Source organism: Leucopleurus acutus (assembly GCF_964270905.1).
Source record: "Leucopleurus acutus genome assembly, chromosome: 1".
Taxonomy (NCBI): domain Eukaryota; kingdom Metazoa; phylum Chordata; class Mammalia; order Artiodactyla; family Delphinidae; genus Leucopleurus; species Leucopleurus acutus.
Window position 1 is genome coordinate 27452743 of NC_139142.1, and position 24764 is coordinate 27477506.

General features: G+C 39.9%; 1 protein-coding gene across 3 annotated transcripts in view; it reads right to left on the reverse strand.

Annotated features, from left to right (window-relative positions):
- The window catches only part of YLPM1 (YLP motif containing 1), a 66858-nt gene that overhangs the window by 33528 nt on the left and 8566 nt on the right, over positions 1 to 24764 (reverse strand). For all 3 annotated transcript variants that reach the window (XM_082839803.1, XM_082839804.1, XM_082839802.1), the window contains exons 2-5: positions 22575 to 22811; positions 21437 to 21616; positions 19237 to 20231; positions 71 to 2182 (exon numbers count right to left, since the gene is read on the reverse strand). In XM_082839803.1, the coding sequence (XP_082695929.1) occupies positions 71 to 2182; positions 19237 to 20231; positions 21437 to 21616; positions 22575 to 22811 (3524 nt within the window). The remainder of the gene's footprint in view (positions 1 to 70; positions 2183 to 19236; positions 20232 to 21436; positions 21617 to 22574; positions 22812 to 24764) is intronic.

Genomic DNA, 24764 nt, shown 5'->3' on the forward strand with positions numbered 1-24764 from the left:
ACATCATTTTAAAAAGAGCAATCTGAATGCGGTTTTGACTAAAAGAAATGATCTTAAGTAGTTAACTTACCGAAGCATTTTCAGTTCTTGTGCAGCTTTCAAAATGATTTCATGCTGCCTCTGACTGAGAACCATTACCCCTCCAAGGCCTTGGTCAGAGTCTAAGTTTGCATCCGACCCCATCATTTCAGAAGAATGATGTGAGGAGGGCATATGTTCCGCCATGGGGGAATGTCTATCCACATCAGATGGGTACCATCTGTCTGACAATCGTTCTCTTTCCCAGTCCATTCTGTCAGGAATATAATCTCGCTTTTCCCGCCACGTATCTCCTCTTTCTGGGTACTCTCGGATCCTCAACTCACCCCTATCACGGAAATCTCGATCATACCCATGGTCTCGATTTCTTTCTTCTCTCCATCTATCATCCCGATATCTATCCACAGGTGGAAGAGGTGGGAGGGGTGGTAAAGGTGGAAGAGATGGAATATCTCGTTCACGGAACTGTGATTCTTGTTCATCCAGTGGTCTCCCATAATCTCTGTCCCACTCATTATCCAAATTTCTATCATACATATCCATAGGTCTTCCAATCCGATCCACATCCCTGTCCAAGTCCCTGTCCATCTCCCTGTTGTAGTCCTCATCCATATCCTGATCTCTCTCCCAATCATCCCACCAAGGGCCTCGTCTATCTCCATCGTGAGATCGAGATGGTGCCGGAAACCTGTCCTCTCTGTTATAGGAATCTAGTGTATCATCTTGATAGTCATGTTCACATTCTCTCCAGTATCTCTCTCTATCCCAATCATCAAGTCTTTCTCGTTCCACTGGAGCATTTCTACCATCTAATGGGAACTCTTCATGCCCTCTCTCTTCTCCATGGTTCCACGTTGTCCTAGGAGGCTCATCTCGGTGATACGAATACATTTTTTCCCCACCATCTCCTGGTTCTGGTCTAAATGGACCTCTGTCACGACCAAACTCTGGTCTTCCCAGACCCCTTTCCCGACTGCCAGGCCCTCGAGGTGGTCCCGTCTCCCTGCTCCCGGCTCTTCGGGGTGGTACTCTCTCTCTACTCCCAGGTCTTCGAGGGGGTCCTCTCTCCTGACTGCCAGCCCTCCGAGGTGGTCCCCTTTCTCGGCTGCCAGCTCTACCCCTCTCCTGGCTGCCTTGCAGACCACCTGGCATTTTCTCCCGACTGCTTCCTGGCCTCACCAACCCTCTGTCCCGGCTGCCTTCTCCTCTACTCATCTTCTCTCGACTGTCTTCTCTTCTACCCATCATTTTATCACGAAAGTCTTCTTGCTTGACCAGCCCTGGGCCACGGCTGATTGGCTGGCCTCGACCTCTATTTACTAGTCCTTTATCCCGTGTGTCTTCCATTCTGCTTTGCCCAGGACCTCTGTAAGATGAGCTGCTGCCTCGATTGCCTTCTAACCTATTATCTCTGTTATCTGGCCGAGGCAGCCCTTTATCTTGGTTGTTTTCTGAATGGGGAAGACCAATACCCAAAGGTTTAAAATCATTATCGGCAGTTAGTGATGATGATGTTGCTACTGCTGTTCCTCCCTCCATCCCCCCTGTTTTTGAGGGAAAAGTAGATTGAGAAGGTACAGGTTTATTTGCAAGGGGTACAGGCTGAGTAACAGCTTGGGCTTTGTCCATTTGAGTCTCCATACTTTGAGAATTCTGGTCCCAATTAGAAGGCTCTATGGGCCCTTCCGAGACTTCGCTTTTAGGTGGCTCTTGTTGAGAGTCGCTTAGATTCTCATTTGACTGAGCCGCCTTGGCATCCTTTACATCTGCAGCAATGGAAAATGCAGCTGATTGCATTTTAAAATTCTTCTGCTGGTTACTACTGGTGTCTGCTAATGGTTCTTTGTTTCCTGGTTCTGCTTGTGACTTAGGTTGCTGCTGATGTTGCTGTCCAAAAGCTGGTTTGGGGCCTTTCCACTGTGGTCCACTCTGTCGAGGACTGAGGGATGTATTGGGGGTAATATAGAACTGAGATGCTGGCCCCCGGGGAATCATTCCCCATTTGCTTTTAGCGCCCTCTGTTGGGTGACCTTCATATCTGGGTCTTGGCCCATCGGGGCGATTTCCTTCAAAACGAGGCCCTTTGGGTCTCGGTCCTTCACACCTTGACCCTAAATCCTCAAATCTTCGAGGACCATCAAATCTACAAGTAAAACAAAAGATATTACTCAAGACAGTAAAGCAGAAAAAAAAAATTCTCCATGTAAAAATATTTAAGGCACTCTTGCCTTAGTATCTGTTTACAAAAATGACTCTTAGTCATTAAACAAACCCTGAGATATCTATATCTTAGAACCAGTATGTTAAGGTGGCAGAGCTCAGAAGGTCTCAGGACAAATCTCCTGCAGCAAGTCACTGATACACTGAATTGTTAAAAAGCAATTATAAATATTGCGCCTTAGTAGACAGAAAAGGCCACTCATTTCAAACAGAAAAAAAAGTCCCGTAGCTAATTCTGAAAGTACTTTTAGAGTTAAATTATAACTGAAAACTAAATATGAAACAATTAACAAGATAATATAGGATGATTACAGATATTGTTGGAGCTAACATTATCATCTTGACTAATTGGCAAAAAGTTGAGAAAACAGCAGCCAGCTATGTCTTAAGAGCATGCCCTGACATTTAAAAATCTGGACAGAGATATTTTTGCTATGGACCCACTTGCATATTTGGTAAATATTTAGTGTGTATCCTCTGTCAGGCACTATGCTACATCCAAGGGATACATGAATAAAATGTCTTCTTTACCCTCAAAGGGTTTACAATGGAAAAGAAAGAATCTAAGTGTAAATAACTGCCAAAAGGTACAATGACTAAAGTCTATCTGCATATAGTAAGGGCAACAGAGGAGAGAATGGTTAGTTCTACCAGGGTGAAGGTGGTGCTCTCCAATAAAGGCTTTATATCATAGAAGATGCTTAAGTTAACTCTTGAAAAACAAATTCTCAGAGATCAGGTTAACAGAGAGTATTGGAGATGATGGCAGTGGGTGGCAAGGACATCTCAGGCTAAGGAAGCATTTTGAGGAAAGGCAGAGAAACACATACCAGCATAGCATGTTTGGCAAACAGTTTAGCATGGCTGAAAGAAAAAGGAAACAAAATCTAGGACACCTAGGAAAGGAGAAGGAGTGGAAAAGCAGCACACTAAGAGATAAGGTAAAGAGGCAGGCAAGGGTCAATCTCCAGAAGACCTCGTATACCTCAGTGGCATGGACTACTGGTACACCTCCAATATTCATTCCCCCTTTTTCTACAGTAATTGAGCCTCTCCATTATTAGCTAGACATAAGGATAGCCAGACTAAAAACTCCTTTTCCCAAACTCTCTTGCAGCTGGAACGTTTAGCCATGTTCTGGCCAATGAGCTGAGAGTGAAAATGATTTACACATCCTTCCAGGTTGTAAACTTAAAGGGAAGAACACATCCTTCTCTTCACCATTTTCTTTTTCATGCTGGCTCTGACATGGTGGTGAGGCATCCTGAACCACGTAGATAAGGCCAACATACTAAGAGATGGTAAAGTAACAAATCAGAAGGAACCTGGATTCTTAACACTGTAGAGCCACCATATAAGTCCCGAGAGAGAATAAACTTCTAACTTGTTAAAGCCATGTGACTTTGGATCTCTGTTACAACAGATGAATTAATTCAGCTGGGTAAGGAGTTGGAAATTACCTTAAGCACGTAGAGCCACTAAATATGACGTGATTTTTAAAAGATTTCTCTAGCAGAAAAGTAGTAAATGGATAAGTGGGAAAAGCTAATTGTAGATTGTCTCTACAATTTGAGTAAGTGAAGGTGAAGTCTGTTCTAAGGCAGTGATTGATATGAGGATGTAAAGGAGGAGATAAAAGAGAGATGTGAAGGAAAGTAAAGCTGATAAATTTTCTAACAGGTGGGATTAAAATAATGGAAAAGGAAAAATTTAGGATGGTTCCAAGGTTTTTGGCTTCGGTGATGGTGATGCCTTTCATGCCTCTAATGAGAAATAGAAGGGTTTTTCTTTCATTTGTTAGGGAAATAAATGAGAGTAATAAATTCAGTTTCAGCAAAATATTAACTTCCCATCCCTGTGACATCAGTCTTTGGTGATCTAGAAGTCTTAGTTTCAAAGGGAGAATGCTTCTATCAGGGGACACAACAATGATTCTATTAAACTCCAGTTCAGACTGCCATCTGGCCACTTTGGGTTCTGAATCAACAAGCAAAAAAGGGAGTTACTGTACTGGCTGGGGGGATTAATCCTGTCGTTCAAGGGGAAATTGGGTTATTTCTACACAGTGAGGGTGAGGAGTATGTCTGGAATGGAGGAGATCCTCTAGGACACCCCTTAGTACTTCCATGTCCTGTGATTAAAGTCAACAGAAAACTAAAATAACTCAATTCAGGCAGGGTTGAGAATAGCTCAGACCTTTCAAAAATGAAGGTCTGGGTCACTCCACCAGACAAGGAACCAAGACCAGCTGCGGTGCTCACTGAGACTAAAGGGAATATGGATTAAGTAGAGGAAAAAGGCAAGTTATAAATACCAACTGTAATTACATGACCAGTTGCTGAAATACGGGCTGTGATAGTTATGAATATTTCTTCCTTAACGTTTGATATTAAATGTTTAAATATATATTTATTAGTCAAATATTTTTGATTGATTTTTCTTCCTTATCATCTAACATAAGATGTATTAGTACTAGATAGCTTTATATCTCAGAATTTAAGTTACAGAATATCAAAGAGGGGATGTAAACCAGCTAGGGAGAATGACGATTTCCCCAAAGACAAAAAAGGGGCTTTATAATCTTTTCTGGGGAAAGGGTTAGAAAATTTCTGGTTGACCAGGGATAAATGTTTCATGTTAGACACAAAAATCTCCCCTGTGACCCACCCTAATAAGAAACATAGAAGAAAGAAAGAAACACGGCTGGAAAATGTACTTCAGCCCAGCCAAGTTGACACTATATAGTCGTCGCAAGAAATTAAAAAATACATAAACTCATGCTGTGGAGCGACTAGGCCCGTGCGCCACAACTACTGAGCCTGCGCTCTAGAGCCAAAGAGCCACAACTACTGAAGCCTGCGTGCCTAGAGCTGGTGCTCCGCAACAAGAGAAGCCACCGCAATAAGAAGCCTGAGCACTGCAACGAAGAGTAGCCCCCGCTCGCGACAACTAGAGAAAGCCCACGTGCAGCAACGAAGACCCAATGCAGAAATAAATAAATAAATAACATTTAAAAAATAAATAAATAAAAATAAAAATACATAAACTCACTATAAACAGAGAGAAGGGGCTACCAGTAGATGAGGATTTTGTTTTTAAATTCTGGAAGACAAAGAACAAACATGAGTGGTAACATATGGAACAGGAAGAAGCCGCAGTTTAGAGTGCTGGTAGCAGAGAAGGCTACAATCAAAATGGGGCTGGCCTGCCCACAGAAACCCAGAGAGGATCAGGATTCTCAGAATCCAGGGATGCTGGGGAAAGACAAGTAAGACTTGGGGCTAAAATTATGTAAATTAAAATCTATATTCAGAACCACTGATCAGCCTTTCTCTGGTCTTGAATGTCTCTAAATGCCTGAATTTGAGGGTCCCGTAGAGTTAGCAGTTTTTTGCCCTATCACTTAAAGCAAAGTCTGACAATTGGTTAGCCCCCCACATATACACAGAGCTCCCAATCAGCTTCAGTGTCTCCCACTCTTAAACATAAATGGACAACCAGAGATCACAATATATTTGAGAAATGTCTCCCAAATGAAAAGAAGAGTGGGAGCCCCATCGGCAATGACTTTTTGATTCTGACATCAAAAGCAAAGCAACAGGGACTTCCCTGGTGGTGCAGTGGTTAACAATCTGCCTGCCAATGCAGGGAACACGGGTTTGAGCCCTGGTCTGGGAAGATCCCACATGCCGCGGAGCAACTAAGCCCACACGTCACAACTACTGAGCCTGCAAGCCATAACTACTGAGCCCGTGTGCCACAACTACTGAAGCTCAAGCACCTAGAGCCCGTGCTATGCAACAAGCCACCACAATGAGAAGCCCGCGCAACTCAACGAACAGTAGACCCCGGTCGCCACAACTAGAGAAAAGCCTGAGTGCAGGAGTGAAGACCCAATGCAGCCAAAAATAAATAAAGTAAATAAAAGCTTTTAAAAAAGCTTACTTAAAAAAAAAAAGCAAAACAACAAAAGCAAAAATAAAGTGGGACTACATCAAACTAAAAAGCTTCTGCACAGCAAAGCAAACCATCAATAAAATGAAAAGGCAGCCTACTGAATGGGAGAAAATATTTGCAAATCATGTATCTGATAAGGGGCTAATTCCAAAATACATAAAGAACTCATACAACTCAACAGCAAAAAAAGAAACAATATGATTTTAAAATGAGCAAAAGATCATAGATACTTTTCCAACAGACAAATGACATTTTTCCAAAGAAGATACAGAGATGTCTCTCCAAAGAAGACATCATGAAAAGATGCCCTACATCACTAATCATCAGGGAAATGCAAATCAAAACCACAATGAGATAGCACTTTACATTTGTTAGAAAGGCTATTATCAAAAAGACTAGAAATAACAAGTGTTGGCAAGGATACAGAGAAAAGGGAACCCTTGTGTACCACTGGTGGGAATGTAAACTGGTGAAGCCCACTATGGAAAACAGTATGAAGGCTCTTCAAAATATTAAACATAGAACTATCATATGACCCAACAATTCCACTTCTGGGTATTTATTGGAAGAAAATGAAAAAACTAACTCAAAAAGATATATGCACCTCCCCCCCACCCCGTGTTCACTGCAGCATTATTTACAATAGCCGAGGTATGGAAACAACCTATGTTGTTGATGGATGAATGGATAACGAAGATGTGGTATATACATTCAATGGAATATTATTCAGCCACAAAAAAGAATGAAATCTTTTCGTTTGCAACAATATAAATGGACCTGCAGAGCATTATGCTAAGTGAATTAAGTCAGAGGAAGACATACTATATGATCTCTCTTATATTTGGAATCTTAAAAAAATTTTAATTAAATAAAAAACCAAGCTCATAGATATGGAGAACAGACTGATGGTTGCCAGAGGCAGGGTGTAGAGGTGGGAAAAATGGGTAAACTTTTTGTTTTCTTTTGTTTTTTAGTTTACATAAATTATAATAAAAATATATTCAACCTCAAATTATATATCCAAATTACTAATCAAGTGTGAGGTTAGATTAAAATATTTTCAGGCATGCAAGGGCTCAGGAAACTCCAACCCACAATTTCTTAGTTGAGCATGCACTTCAGGAAAAGGAGGCACTAAACCACAAACCGGAAGCCATGAGATTCAGTAAACAGTGAATCCAATCTAGAAGGAGAGTCAAGGGAAATGCTGGAGTAACAGCCATATGACAGATCTTGAAAGCAGCAAACCAGCCAACCAGCCCAGGCAAAAGCAAGAGAATGCATGAATCTGGGGGAGAGATCTCAAGAGAAAAAGAGATGTTGCTTTTGAGTCTGGAGTTGGAGGATTATTTTAAAGATGTTGCAAGAAGAGGGACTTACCTGGTGGTCCAGGGGTTAAGCCCGCGTGCCACAACTACGGAGCCCACGCATCACAACTAGAGAGCCCGCATGCCACAGCTAGAGAGAAGTCTGTGTGCCACAACTAGAGAAGCCTGTGTGCCACAACTAAGAGCCCATGCACTGCAACAAAAAGATCCCACGTGCCACAACTAAGACCCAATGCAGCCGAATAAATAAATAAAATATTTTTTTAAAAAAGATGTTGCAAGAAGAAAGGCAACTGGAAATTCTAAAAAAGTTATTATGCTAAAGGAAATGTAATCACAGTACACTGCTTACCTCTATGAACATTATTTACTGAATGAAATAAATATATTGGGCAGATGGAGTTAGAGAACAGTATAAGAACTAAACCTTTATCTATCAGAATAGGAAGTAAACATGTAGTATCTAATGTGTAAGTATACATGTGTAAGTCAAGAAAGTAGCAACACATTATTTAGTGATATGAAGGTAACTACCAAAAGAAAACAGCTAAAGAATTAAAAGATGTCATTAGGAAATACATCTAGGGTGGTTTGGGGCAGTGGGTGGTTGTTTCTCTTGATTTTTAAAAAACTATGTGTGTGTATCACTTTGATAAAAATGTAAAATGTATTTCTTTAAAAGACACACAGAGAGTGTTAGCCCTAACCAGGAAAAGGGCTTCTTCTGAGAGTACAAGAAAGATTAAGATGGCAACTTAAGTAATGGTAAGGCTGGGAAATGAGTTTCATTGGGCCTGAAAGCCTTGATTATCTCTGTGAAGCAGGAAGCTAAATGAAAGATACAAAGAGAAATAATAATGTTTGCTAAGACAGAGAAAGCAGCATTAGCACAGATGGTCTATGCAAAATAGTGAAGGCTTGACACAGCTACTGTTGGACAAAGAGGAAAGGAGCTGACCAGGTGCTTGTCAAAACCATGTCACAGGGAACTCCCGGTTAGGACTCCGAGCTTCCACTTCGATCCCTGTTCAGGGAACTAAGATCCCACAAGCTGCGTGATGCAGCCCCCCCCCCCCAAAAAAAAGGTACGTTGCAATGCTAAAGATAAAGACCACATATTTATGAAGGAAAAGTATGCCATTTCAGGTTTTGTGATGATTTGGTTCCTTTTCTTGAAGTTACATTTATTAATTCAAAGTGTCTGAAATAACACCTTAGGTCATTAAAGATATGTAAAGTCATCTGTTTTGTACTGAATTCAGCAATTATTAGTTCATATAAGTGATAAGAGAAGACTATATATAATACACAATTCAGTATAAGAACACTTTTCAACATGTTAGCTAGTGTTATAATCAAATTCTGAATATGAATGAACTGCTTTTTAACTAAACTGTGAATGCCTTGAGAATTTTACCCATAACTAAGACATTCTGGCGTAAGCAACATTTATTGAACACCTACTAATTGTCGTGTACTGTGTTAGTGCTGGAAATAAACTGATACCTAACCTCAAGGAGTTCACACTCCATAAGAAGAATGAAACAAGTAAATCAACAGTTAGAACAGAATTTGATAAATATGGGGCATGTTGGTCTTGCTCACTTAAGTATCCCCAATGTCTGACTCACTGAAAGATCTCGACACATAATTACAGAAGTGCCATCCCCAGGGCAGGAAAAGTAGGAATTGATAAAGCAAAAAATGACAGAAAGGGGATTCCAAACAAGGAAAAGAGCATAGGCAAAGGCCAGAGGAAAGGATAAAGGAAGCAGAAGGCACTAAAAGGTGTAAAGATATAGAAGAAGTGAACATGGCGGAAAAGTTGTAAAACGTAATGAACTCACTTCTGTAAGCCTCATGCCTGCATATATAATATGCAGTGTTTATGAAAAGGTAGGGTGCTTTGCTTTTAGATTTAATTGTTGACCAGGAGCCAAGGGTCATCATTTTATTTTTATTTGGGGAGTCAGAATATGTTAAACCAATTGAAATATACTTTCAACACTACATATAAATGGAAATTAGTTATCAATACTGCACTTCAAATTTTTCAAAGTTCAAGGATATTAAAAATGTCAGACTATTATTGATTTATAAAAGTAAAGAGCTTTTAGGCCTTTGGAATAAATATATTAAGAGATACTCATATTAAACATATGTACGAAAATAAGCCATCTTTACATCAACAGAATGAACTACTATGACCTTTTTAACATATAAAAATGTACTGGAAATAAAGTACAAACGTAGTATACATCCACTAAATACAATCACACAAAAACACATGCATTGTACATTGGTTAGATGAAAAGAAAAAAAGACAAACATCTGGTGTTTAAATATTTTGAAAATTTTTGCTTGTACAGTTAGGTATTTCATAAACTTCTAAAAAATAAAACCCCTAAAACTAGGTATGAAACCATTAGAACTAGGTATAAAAATTTCAAAACTTGATACAAAAAATATACTCCAAATTGGGTACAAAAACTTAAGAGGGATGCAGAAATACAAATACCCTTAAACAAGATAATGTCTGATTATCACAATATATAAACACATTCACATAAGTAGACCACGGTAATTACAAGATTTTAAATTCTGGAATCAAATTCCTGCCCTTTTAGTTTTCATGTGAAATAATGCCATTTTCTAATATGTATAACCAAGATCCTAAAATCAAAATTCCAAAGAGAAATAATCACTATAAACAGGAAAAGCCATGGCAAATGGAAGCATTAAGAAAAATTATGGTGTTCGTAGTCCCTTGTTAAACCTAGTAAGACAGCTACAGAATGGAAGAGGTCACAATTCCAATCCTAAAACTAATCAAAAATAGGTATAACTGTTCAGAAGCCTTGATATTATTAAAATGTCAGTTCTTCCTCAACATGGTCAATAGAGTCTATGCAATGTTCAGCAAAATTCCAGCGTATTTTTGAAAACTGACAAGCTGCTTCTAAGCATTATATGGGAAACAGAAAGGACCAAGAATGGTCAAGACAATCTAGATCAGGGGTCAGCAAACTACGGCCCAGGGCCAAACCCAGTTAAGACTGATTTTTAAAATATTTTTATAGGTTAAAAAAAGAAAGAAAGAAAAAAAGGAAGAAAGAAAAATATTTGACAGAGACCAAACATGGCCCACAAAGCCTAAAAGTATTTACAATTCAGCCTTCACAGAAAATCCCTGATCTAGAAACACAGAATTGGAGGACTTACACTAAGAGATATCAAGATTTATTATGAAGCTACAGTAATTAAAACTATTTGACGGGCTTCCCTGGTGGCGCAGTGGTTGAGAATCTGCCTGCTAATGCAGGGGACACGGGTTTGAGCCCTGGTCTGGGAGGATCCCACATGCCGCGGAGCAACTAGGCCCATGAGCCACAACTACTGAGCCTGTGCATCTGGAGCCTGTGCTCCACAACAAGAGAGGCCCGCGCACCAAGATGAAGAGTGGCCCCTACTTGACACAACTAGAGAAAGCCCTCGCACAGAAACGAAGACCCAACACGGCAAAAATAAATAAAATTAATTAATTTAAAAAAAAAAGAAAAAAAAAACTATTTGACACTGGTGCAAGGATAGACAAATAAACCAAAGTAATAGAATCCACAGACATATCCACATATATAGTCACTTGAGTTATGATGGAGACACTAAAGTAGTAAGAAAAGGATGACCTTTTCAATAAATGGTACTGGGGTCAACTTTATAGCCATATAGAAAACAATGAACTTTACCCTACCTCATACTATACATTAACAAAAAAATCAATTCTATATGGATTGTTGATTTTAAAATAGAAAGGTAAAACAATAAAAGAAAACAAATACAATAATGTATTTATGGGCTTGGAGTAAGCAAAGATTTCTTAAACAGCACATGAAAAGGCACTAACCATAAAGAAAAGATCAATAAGTTAGACTACTAAATTAAAAAAATCAAGAATTTCTATTAATCAAAAGATACCATTGGGCTTCCCTGGTGGTGCAGTGGTTTAGAGTCTGCCTGCAAATGCAGGGGACACGGGTTCATGCCCCGGTCCGGGAAGATCCCACATGCCGTGGAGTGGCTAGGTCCGTGAGCCATGGCTGCTGAGCCTGTGCGTCCAGAGCCTGTGCTCCGCAATGGGAGGCCACAACCGTGAGAGGCCACAACCGCGTACCGCAAAAAAAAAAAAGATACCATTAACCCTTGGGGTTCATTTGGGTTCACTGGATTCAATTATAGTTTTTCAGTTTTTTAAAAACAGTTCTATTTGTAAGGATTGATATTTCATGACTTTTTTTTTTCCTACAGGCTTTCCTAAGAACAAAGAGAAAATTTACTTTTTGAAAAACAGAATGAAGTTTACATTATCTTGCAATTACCATATAGGTCCACTGACTTCTTTCATAAACCTAAGATACATTATGGGATCTTCTTCCTATATATTGAAACATTATGTTATCTTCTTATCCAAGAATTCATTATTACTCATCATTCCTTATCAATTATTCCCAACTATGCTAAAGATCAAAATACGAAGACAACAAAAGAATGATGGAATTGTAAAATAAGCTGTCACCCCTCCTTGCATTGCCCAAAATACTGCAGCTTGCATTTAGGGTTCATTGAGCACAAGTGAGAATTCAGAAATTTTCATTTCCTGACAAAGAAAAGTGACAGAGAAAGTTGTGTCAAAATTATTAGATGGGCCTTCCCTGGTGGCGCAGTGGTTAAGAATCCACCCACCAAGGCAGGGAACACAGGTTCAAGCCCTGGTCCGGGAAGATCCCACATGCTGCGGAGCAACTAAACCCGTGCGCCACTACTACTGAGCCCACACTCTAGAGCCCACGAGCCACAACTACTGAAGCCCGCGTGCCTAAAGCCCATGCTCCATAACAAGAGAAGCCACCACAATAAGCCCGCGCACTGCAATGAAGAGTAGCCCCCACTCTCCACGACTAGAGAAAGCCTGCACACAGCAACGAAGACCCAACACAGCCAAAAATAAAATAAATGAAATAAATTTATTAAAAAAAAATTATTAGGGCTTCCCTGGTGGCGCAGTGGTTGAGACTCCGCCTGCCAATGCAGGGGACACGGGTTCGTGCCCCGGTCCGGGAAGATCCCACGTGCCGCGGAGCGGCTGGGCCCGTGAGCCATGGCCACTGAGCCTGTGCATCCGGAGCCTGTGCTCCGCAACGGGAGGGGCCACAACAGTGAGAGGCCCGCATACCGCAAAAGAAAAAAAATTATTAAATGAATCAAAAGATAAATGCAGAGACAGCTACGCTCTAGGTCCTAATAATGATGTGAAATTAATCATACAAGCAAAATTTCTATGAGTCCTCGGATGACAATATCCTAGATGAATACTCTCAAACTCAAGATAGGATGAGTGAACAATATATTTCTAAGGACAGAAAGGAAATGTGGTATCGTCATCCAGTTAGTTATTAAACAGGGAAGACTTCATCATATATTTTTGGCAAGAACCTGGACCATTCTGCTTTGCTAAAAGAATATGTGACAGAATTATTTCATCTTCTATAATGTTTGTGTGTCAAAATTTACTTGATGCAAAGAGTTTTATTCTTTTAAATTTTTTTTTTTTTTTTTTTTTTTTTGCGGTACGCGGGCCTCTCACTGTTGTGGTCTCTCTCGCTGCGGAGCACAGGCTCCGGACGCGCAGGCTCAGCGGCCATGGATCACGGGCCCAGCCACTCCGCGGCATGTGGTATCTTCCCAGACCGGGGCACGAACCTGCGGCCCCTGGATCGGCAGGCGGACTCTCAACCACTGCGTCACCACGGAAGCCCTCTTTTAAAATTTTTAGGGGCTTCCCTGGTGGCGCAGTGGTTAAGAATCCTCCTGCCAATGCAGGGGACATGGGTTTGAGCCCTGGTCCAGGAAGATCCCACATGCCGCGGAGCAACTAAGCCCGTGTGTCACAACTACTGAGCCTGCGCTCTACAGCCCGCAAGCCACAACTACTGAGCATGCGTGCCACAACTACTGAAGCCCACACACCTAGAGCCCATGCTCCTCAACAAGAGAAGCCACTGCAATGAGAAGCCCGCGCAACTCAATGAAGAGTAGCCCCCACTCGCCACAACTAGAGAAAACCTGCGCGCAGCAACGAAGACCCAACGCAGACAAAATTAAATTAATTAAAAAAATTTAATTAAAATTTCTAGTAAGTTGTTTTTATTATGCCTTTATTCTTAATTCTGTAAATTATTTGTAAAATTACTTTTAAATTAAAAAAATAAAAAGGTTCCAGGACTTCCCTGGTGGTCCAGTGGGTAAGACTCCACGTTCCCAATGCAAGGGGCCTGGGTTCAATCCTGAGTTGGGAAACTAGATCCCGCATGCATGCCGCAATTAAGAGTTCGCATGCCGTAACTAAGAGTCCACAACTGCAACTAAGAAGCCTGCATGCCGCAACTAACAGTCAGCATGCTCCAACTAAAGATTGTGCATGCTGCAAGTAAAACCCGGTGCAGCCAAAATGTAAATAAATAAATAAATAAATAAATATATAGATTTGTCTTTTTTTGTTTTTTTTGCGGTACACGGGCCTCTCACTGCTGTGGCCTCTCCCGTTGCGGAGCACAGGCTCCGGATGCACAGGCTCAGCGGCCATGGCTCACGGGCCCAGCCGCTCCGCGGCATGTGGAATCCTCCCGGACCGGGTCACAAACCCGTGTCCCCTGCATCGGCAGGTGGACTCTCAACCGCTGCGCCACCAGGGAAGCCCCTAAATAAATATTTTTTAAAAAGGTTCCAATGCACCATCTAGATGGTAAAGTGAAGACTACTTTTTTAGTATACTGAAGGGTAAGAATGCAAAATGTGCTGCAGAGTGAGAAATAGTCAAGACAATCTAGACATATGAACTGATATCTAGTATATATAAAGGACTCCTACAAACCAATAAGAAAAAAACATAACCCAACAGTAAAACAGGGAAAAGACTTGAATCAGCATTTCATAAAAGAGGCAATCCAACTGAACGAAAATCAAATGGAATGGAAGTCAATCTCATTCGTCATCAGGGAAATATAAATTAAAGCCATATTACAATACCACTAGACATACACCAAGATTGCTAAAATTTTAAAGTTTAATAACACCAAGTACTAATGAGGATACAAAAAAAATGGAATACAGAAACACTGGTGGTGAGAGTGTAAACTGACACAACCACTTTGGAAAACTGTTTGACAATATCTATCAAAGCAGAACATATTCGTACTCTTATGACCAAGCAATTCCCATCCTTGGCATATATCTAAACAAAATTAAATACAAACACACACACACACACACACACACACACACACACACACACACACACCCCTAAAGGGACATATATAGCACCAAAGACACAAAGCGGTGTTTTTCATAATAACCACCAAAAACTTAAATGACCATCAATATTAGAATGGATAAACAGATTGTGGTATATTCATACAATAAAATACTGTAAAGAAATGAGAATGAAACAAACTACAGCTACACACATGGCTGAATCTCACAATAATATAATGTTAAGTGAAAGAAGCCAGACTCAAGAGTACATACAGCATGAGTCCATTTATATAAAGTTCAAAAATAGGCAAAACTAATCTCTTGTGTAAAAAGTTGGAATAGTGGCTATCTTTGGGATGAGGAAAAATGGGAAGGGGCATGAGTGGCACTTCTCAGACACTGTTAATTTGTTTCTTAATCTGAGTCGTGGTAACACAGGTGTATCTGTGAAAATTTACTAAGCTGTACACTTATGATTGTGCACATCTCTGTATGTTCCTCTTCAATAAGTAAGTTTTATTATTGAAAATAAAAGATTCTTGGAAACCAACATCTACTAACATGACAGTTTATTGGAGCTGTGGTAGTCTTCTACAAGACTTGATGAATCCAATGACACATACACATATAAACAGTTTCAAAAAGCTGCCCCAGATGCTCAACAATGTGGTGTGCTACTTACATATGATGCATTTATGTCACTTGACTTTTTGAAAACCTTCAGTTTTTAGAAAGCAGCCTAAATCTGGATTTTTCAAAAAACTCAAAGTAATTTCCAGTACTTTATTTAACAGTGCGTAATTGGTAAATCAGTTAACCGTATTCTCAGTTCTTGTTTTTCTACCCAGCTTTGTTTAAGAGACACACACACACACACACACACACACACACACACAAACTAGAGTGGCTTACCGTATGTTATATATATAGCAAACGCTGAATTCAACTAATAAAGGAAATTCACAAGTTTTCTTAATAGTGTGGATTATTCCTACCTCAGTCTCTTTTACTCACTGACCGGCTTCCCACTGATCTCTTTTTCTCCCACGTAACAAAGGTTAAAAAAAAAAAAAAAAAACAACCATGCCTGGGCAACGGTCACAAACTATACTTTACATGGGCTAAGTGAACAAAAGAAGTAGAAGGGTAATAGAAATGGCAATGACACAGCTAGATCAGGGAAAGGTTTTTAAAACAAGGTAGGAAAAAAAAAAACCAAGGTAGAAATGTGAGCAGGATACAATTCAAGGACAAAATATGCCATCCTTATCAAAGCTGCAGGTGGAAAAAGCCAGGAAGGGATATCTCATATCTAAAAACAGTGTAATCTCCATTCGTGAAGATTCAGCAGACTAGAATGCAGGCCCAAACCTAACTAGACGAAATGTAAAGTCTTAGAAAAAAAAAGAACACAAGACAAAAAACTGTACAAGTTCAGGGTGACAGAGAACTGGCTTAATAACAGTAAGGTGAAAAAGACCTGGCAGGCCAAATTGATGTTAAGCTCAACATGAGTCAACACTGTGAGAGTACTGACCCCCCCACCCAAAAAAAAGCAATTTGTTCAGCTATATAAGTACATTTTTATAACAAAGTTAGTAATAGGCCTATGGTCTTTCTCCATCTGAAGTAAGTGTTCATTCTGAAGGAGACTGACAAACCAAAGGCCCTTCAAAGGACAGTGAACAGGGACTTCCCTGGTGGTCCAGCAGTTAAAACTCCATGCTCCCAATGCAGGGGACCCAGGTTCGATCCCTGGTCAGAGAGCTAGATTCCACATGCCACAACTAAAAAGATCCTGCACGCCACAACGAAGATCCTGAGTGCTGCAACTAAGACCCAGCGCAGCCAAATAATCAATAAATAAATTTTTTTTTAAAAAAAGGACAGTGAACAATATAGCAGGACAAAGCTAGCACCGATGTTAATATGAAGAGAACTTCAGTTTATGTGATGGCACAGCAGAATGGTTAAGGTGGGTGGAGGGAGACAAGAGGATGGTCTTTAAACAATGGCAGGATACACTGTAGAAGAGGGACAGGGTAAATCACTATGTGTTGCACCACACAGGCAGATCTAGAATCAACAGGGAGAAGTCAAGGCAACACATTTATGTTCAATGTAAGAAATACAATTTCTGTAAAACTGTCAGCACCTCGTGGGGCAGTGTTCCTTATCACAGTGCCAACGCTCAAGCAGAGCTCATCAGCTGCTTGTCACAGGAAGCACAGTGGACTTAAGAGTGGGTCAGAAGGCCCTGGATTCTAACCCCACCTCAACCATTTATTTGCCGTGTCATCCGGGGCAATTTATTTATAACCTCTCCAAATCTCAGCTCCCTTTATCCATTTACTTCATGAGATCACTGAGAGGAATAAATGAGATAATATGTGCAAGACCTAGGATGACAAAATGCAACACAAAGGTGAGTTGCTATATAGAGGGCAAGTTGCACTAGGTAACTGCTAAGATCCTCCTAGCACTGAAATTATTAACTGTACCCTGAGGCAAAAGAAAAAAAGTTAAAGTAGGTCCTAAATTTACAAAGTCAAGATCTGGTAGGCAAAAGAGAGGATACATTATTATGACAGAAAAAAGGGAGCAGGAAATCTATGTTTTATGAGGTTATAAGAACGTACTTCTCATATAGCAAATCAGTTACCATATCTAAAAGGTAATACTCAATCCAGGAGATAAGTAGGAATTCAAATCAAGATGAAACACATGCCAAATAAATCAGGACTACAAATGCACTTGTAATCACTGACAGGATGAACATCACTGAACCACGGCATTAAACACAGTGCTTAACTAGTGCTCTTGCTCTGGGGACCCTCTGGACTCAGCTCCCACTATGTGGACTTAGGCTCTACTCTCCCACCTACATGATCCTGAGCAAGTTATCCAATCCTCTCAGCCCCAGTTTGTAAAGGGTAAATGTAGGGTATGAAACTGCCAAGTTCACAGGTTGTGGAGAAGACTCCATGGGATAATGTATGTAAAGCTTCCGACAAGGCTTCTGGTACTCAGCGGAATTCACGTTAATTGCCTTTAATTAGCTTTCATTTTTGGATGGAGTTCTGTTTTCTGAATATAAACTTGGAGAACAAATAAAAAATATATTTTGTTTTCAAATATTGAAATTAGGTTAAAATTTAAAATGAGGATGTAGATCCATCAACACTGAGATGGAAAACTAACCAATGCTGACAAGTGGAAAAACCAAGTTACAAAATAATACACTTAGTATGCTTCCATTTTTTTTTTTTTTTTTTTTGCGGTACACAGGCCTCTCACTGTTGTGGCCTCTCCCGTTGCGGAGCACAGGCTCTGGACACGCAGGCTCAGCGGCCATGGCTCACGGACCTAGCCGCTCCGCGGCATGTGGGATCCTCCCGGACCGGGGCACGAACCCATGTCCCCTGCATCGGCAGGTGGACTATCAACCACTGCACCACCAGGGAAGCCCTGCTTCAATTTTTTATGACATATGTTTAAAAATCATTACCTCCAGTTAGTAGAATTAGGTGACTTTTACATTTTTTCAATACTTTCCTGTCCTGTCTAAATTTTGTATAAGGAGTATTTCCAGTACAATTTCCAATTGGAAAAAAATCTGATTGAAAATGTTTTTCTATAAGAAAATTACCATTTAGGCCAACTTGGGGAAAAAATATTTTTACGAACTTGGAAAAATAAATTTAACACCTTTTAAAAGGTAAAAGAAAAAATTTAGAAACTACTAGTAAATGTTTTGTGTCCTTTTCTAAAAAATGTGGTTCAAACAAAAGAAAAACATCTCCTAAACTGAGGAAAATATAAAGGATAAAAGTTCCATGGGGGCAGGGATTGTGTCTGTTATGTTACATTCACTGCTGGAGGCACAAATATTAACAAATATTTGCTGAACAAATGGATAAAATAAAAGTCCTATTTACGCTTACACTAAATTCCATCACCTTATTTCACTAGATGCTTATTCATTTTTATCTCCAACAGCTGGCATATCATGTCACAGAAAGTTACCAATCCAGTTATTTGTTACATAAACAAAAAGCAAAAAAGATCAATAAATTTAATAAAAATTGCTTCTGAAGCTAAGGAATTGATAAGCATTACTCTAAACCACTACATTCATCCTGGACTAAAATCGCTACATACAGGATAAAAGCAATGACATCAAAGAAAGGAGGGCATGTTGCCATTTCTAGATTTCATTATGTCATGTCTAATAAGTGAACAACACTAACATTATTAACTGTAAACCAGGAATGTATATAAAAGTACAAAGAGAACATAAAAGCCTACTCAGCCTGTATCAGCAAAGCAGCAAAACCACCACACCCCCACTCCCCACCCACTCCCAAAAAAAAGGCAGACCTACCTTGGGCCTCTTGGACCTTCCAAGTAACTGCTTCTAGGAGGATCTGGAAGCAATCCACCTGACCTCCCTGGCATGTCCTTGACTGCAGTGATTGGCTGAGACGGAGCAGCTGAAGACTCCCCAAGTCCTTGCTCAGATGAGAATGAACTGTACGGCAGAGCAGACTTGCTCAGTGGAGCTTTAGAATTCACTTGTTCAGATGGGCCAATGGCTGATTGCAATGGAGGATGGTAAGTTGAGGGTGGGGCTGAACCAAAAGACACAGGAGTGGGAAGCAGTGCTGGTCTAGGTTTCTCTGGAACTTGTGAGTTCTGAGAACTGGAGGCTGGTGGAACTGGGGCTGTTGTTAACTGAGGAGGTATCCCTTGTGGAACTCCAGGGGGAGGTATTCCTGGAGGAGGTGTGGCTGAAGATAATGGTGGGAGGGGCATAACAGGTGGAGGCGCTGTTGAAGAGAGAGACGGTGGGGGAAGAACTGGTGGCGGCCCTGCAGAAGAGAGGGAAGGCGGGGGCAGAACTGGTGGTGGCCCTGCAGAAGAGAGAGATGGAGGCATCACAGGTGGGGGCACAGAGGTTGGTAGAGAAGGTGGCATCACAGGTGGGGGCATGCCAGGTGGTGGCACTGAAGTAGGCAGGGCAGGGGGCATCACTGGTGGTGGCAATGATGGAGGCAATACCGGAGGAGGCATTGTTGGTAGAGGTGGAGGCATCTGAGAATATGGGACAAAAGGTGGCGGCATGGACATGTTCCCCATATACTGGTTCTTCATGTTCTGAAATGAAGTGACTTTCTCCTGGAGATAGGTCTGAGTGGCTTTCATATGTCCCTGCCATGTTTTCCATTGCTTCTCATACTCCTGAAGCTGATCTTTGTGAGGATAGGAATGAAGCTGTTCCTCCCACAGCTGGAACTCTCGCTCCCATTCTTGGTAGAGATGTTGAAACTGCTGCTGCTGCATCTCATAATGCCGCATCTGCATATCTACAGACATGGTCTACAAATAAAGGGATAAAAATTATTTCAAGACATTCATATAAGAAAATTAATCATAAGTTAAAATATTAATGAACCAAGGGCATTTGCAGCCTTAGGAAATTAGAACACAAGACTTTGGGAGGCTAAGGATAAGCTTGTTAAATCCTTTCCATGATGATCATTCGCCTTTCTCCCTTTGACTTATTTATATGTTATCACTGAGTTGGAAAAAATCTACCAAACACTAAAGCAAATAGCTGTCTCAGTAATTTTAAATATTACTATTGAAAATGATCTGTTATAGACATATAGACATAAGTTTATACCTCACAGATACAAGACAAACAAGTATCTAAGTCACTTCATCTTTTGTGGTGCATTTGCTTAGGTTTTTTGTGGTGGTTGCTTTGATCTTGCTGGTGGATTTCTGCTTGTTACTGCAGTGCTTTTCAGGCAAAAACACAGGTTACCTTGAAGTGACATAAGAAGCCCTGGTTCTTCTTCTTTTTTTTTTTGGCCACTCTGCGCGGCTTACAGGACCTTAGTTCCCCGACCAGGGATTGAACCCCCGCGCCCTCAGCAGTGAAAGCACAGAGTCCTAACCACTGGACCACCAGGGAATTCCTTTTTTTTTTTTTAAATTGAAGTATAGTTGATTTACAATATTGTGTTAGTTTCAGGTGTACAGCAAAAAAAAAAAACAAAAACCACATATATATATATACACACACACACACACACACACACACACATTCTTTTTCAGATTCTTTTCCATTATAGGTTATTATAAGAGAGTGAATATAGCTCCCTGTGCTATACAGTTAAGTCCTTGTTGTTTATCTATTTTATATATAGTAGTGTGTATCTGTTAACCCCAAACTCCTAATTTATCCCTCCCCCTGCTTTCCCCTTTGATAACCATAAGTTTGTTTCTATGTCTGTGAGTCTGTAAGAAGCCCTGGTTCTTAAATCCCTTAGCAACGGTACTCTAACATCTGCCTGGGTTAACATGATCAGAAGATTCCACTATACCTGCCCTTCCCCAAGAGCATTTTCACAATACCACATTTCCAAGCCCCCAGTAATGTGACAAATAACTACTTGGGCACTCCAGGCGAAACATCTGATAGCTTTCCTTCTTCATACTTAAATCTCTTTCACGAGAAACAAATCCCTTTAACATCCTGGGGCAATTTCCCATGTGGCAACTGAGGAAGCACTCACCTGTATATGTGGTGGATGCTGTATAATCTGCTGGTACTGTTGTAGGATCTGCTGTAACTGAGTGTGCTTCTGCATTATTCCCTGATACTGGAAGCCAACTCGATGCTGCTGGTGCTGCTGCCAGTGTGCTGCTGCAGCCTGCAACTGTTTTAACCTGGCGTCTTCTTCTGGGTCCTCAGACTAAAGATAAAAGAGAGGGTACAGTTTTTTTCTTTTTCTAAGTCATAAACAGCAACCAAATTAATAAGAAACCTGAATACTTTATAAAGTATTATGTTGTAATAGTATTGTGTTATAAAGTCCAGAATCCCTGCAACTGTGAGAAAAGCTATTCTATCCTAGATAAAATACCTAGTTCTATCTATACTGTGATCATGGATACTAATACAAAGGAATTTATAAATCTCACAGTCTTTACGAGAATAATCACCTCACTGTTCCTAAATAGGATAACCATTTCCCCAGCAGAAAGTCAATCCACAGTTACTATCCTTTTCACTATATGAGAAATCTCTTTTTTCACCTTAGTCACTTTTCACCAGCTGCCTACAGTATAATCATCATGTTTCATTAATGTTTCCATATAAGGCTCTTGGGAGAACAATGACCTTTGGACCAACGTGAGAACTTTCCATGTGCCAGTCAGTATGCTAAGCAACAAGGAGTATCACATTTAATGCTTTAATAGCTCAATAAGAAAGCTACTATTTGAATATGCCCATTTTGTAGATGAGGAAATTGAAGCATAGAATGGTTAACTAACTTGCTCAGAGTCACCACCAGCAAGTAGCAATGCCTGGACTACAGCCCGGGCAGTTTGACAATAAAAGCTCAATCTCTTAATTATTGCCCTGTGCTGCCAATATGAAAACACCCACCCTTGCATCCCTTTAGTGCTTAGAGACACTCAATTCAGAAGAGTGTCTAATTCTTCACTCTCACTTAAACGATGAAAAAATGCCTTTTCTAAACCCGATATGGCACACATCTGACTATTCCACAAATGAAATTTTACATGCACTTAAAAAAAAAACATGAAAATATATATCCATTTATATATAACAAAAGTACATATATATATGAATCAGAAAAAAACGGAACAACTTAATAAATACCAAGTAATTAACTTCATGGTTACCTGGGGTTCCTCAGGTGGGAGAGGAGGTGGTACGTCCTCATTAGGGGGTGGTAATGGGGGCTCCTCCGATGGAGGGGGTTCTGGTACTTGGCTGGTGGCAGGTACAGTAACTTCTTCCTTTACTGGCTCAGCTGCATCCTTTGCTACAACAGGACCTTTTTTGTGTCCCGGCAAATGCACTTTTGTCCTCTGCTGCAAACTAAGCAGGTGCTGTCGATACCAGTACTGCTGCTGTTCCTACAACAGAAACCATTTTTAAGTCAGAAAGAGAAAAACAAATATCTTATATTAACGCATATATGTGGAACCTAGAAAAATGGTACAGATGAACCGGTTTGCAGGGCAGAAACAGAGACACAGATGTAGAGAACAAACGTATGTACACCAAGGGGGGAAAGTGGCGGGGGTGGTGGTGGTGGTGTGATGAATTGGGAGATTGGGATTGACATGTATACACTGATGTGTATAAAATGGATGACTAGTAAGAACCTGCAGTATAAAAAAATAAATTAAATTAAATTTAAAAATTTTTTAAAAAAAGAATTTTAATTGACAACCCTGTATATCTGCAACTTGGTTTTGACAGGGAGCTACACTTGCGTCTGTGTTCATGTATTTATATATAAGAAAAGGCAAACCTGAACTGAGAAAGGCAAATAAATAAACATGATCTTTCAATTCCTCCCCCAAATTTATATATTTAAATTAAACCATACATGTTAATTCAACATACTTCTCTATTCTCATTAAAAAAACATGCTTTTGGAGGTGAGAGTAGTCTTTCTGATAAAAGATCAGAGTAAATCTTTTCAGTATTCATAGCTATTGTTTTTAACTTGCCTTTAGTTGGTTCAGTTTTATCCACGGGGGTCTCGTGATTAATGAATATAATAAACAGTCCTACCTCTTCTCTCTGTCTTCTCTTCTGCAGTATCCTTCCCTCTTTTAAACACCTGCTGTATCATTAATCTTGCCATACCCAGGTATATATACATAAATGAAAATACATTGTGTTTTAGAATGCTTTCTATTTATTTTAAAAGTTTCACTTTGTCTTCCAAGTTATACTGTAATTTGATTTTCTGGAAGCTTATTTTGTGCTTCCACTTTCTAAAAATTACCACAGTAATAAGTTTAATGTGGAAAAAAATTAGAAGATACAGCCTATCCTGATTATTCATGGATTCTGTATTTGTGAATTTGCCAACTTGCTAAAATTTATTTCTAACTCCAAAATCAACACTCAGAGAACTTTCACAGTGATTTGTGGACACGCGTAGATGGGCAAAAAATTAGTTATCTGACTTGCACGTTCCTGTCTGAGGCAGAACACGGCCATGCTCTGCCTTTTTGTTTAGCTCTTATATTGTAAATAAGTGTTCTTTTCAAGGTCTATTTAGGGCCACATTTTTCACATTTCTGTACTTTTTGGTTGAAGATTTTGCTGTTTAAAATGGCCCCAAGCATTGTGCTGAAGTGCTGTCTAGTATTCCTAAGTGCGAGAACGCTATGATGTGCCTTAAGAAGAAAATACTTGTGTTGGATAAGCTTCTTTCAGGCATGTGTTATAGTGCTGTTGGCTGTGAGTTCAATGTTAATGAATCAACAATATACATTAAATAATTTGTTTTTAAACAGAAACACATATAAAACAAGGTTATGTATTGATTGGTTGAAGAAAATGTGACCGAAGGCCCACAGGAACCTAACCCTGCACTTCCCTCAGGAGCAATCATTCAGTATTCACTAATTCAGTGTTCTCGACAACTTTATAAAATATAAATACCTCAAATAAAGAGACTCGACTACAAATAAGCAATAATTAAAATCAATTTTAAAAAAATCTCACCACTCAGAAGTAACTACAGGATCTTCATTATCCCAGTGTTCACTATATAATTCCCCATGGTTACAAGGTGGCACAAGGAAAAAAAAGTTGTCATAACACTAAAATATTCACTGATGAACTGCCCTATATACTTCTATAATTAACAACAGCATATAAACAAAAACAATAGCATACACTTCTACTACAATTATAAAGATGCAGGATCTAGCAGAAGTACTACCAGTTAACAACCAAAAATAATTTTTATAATAGGAACTGCAAAAGAGAATGACATGAATATCAAATGTTGAAAAACAGCCCTTGGAAAAATGTATAAATCCCTAAAATATTTTTTCAACATA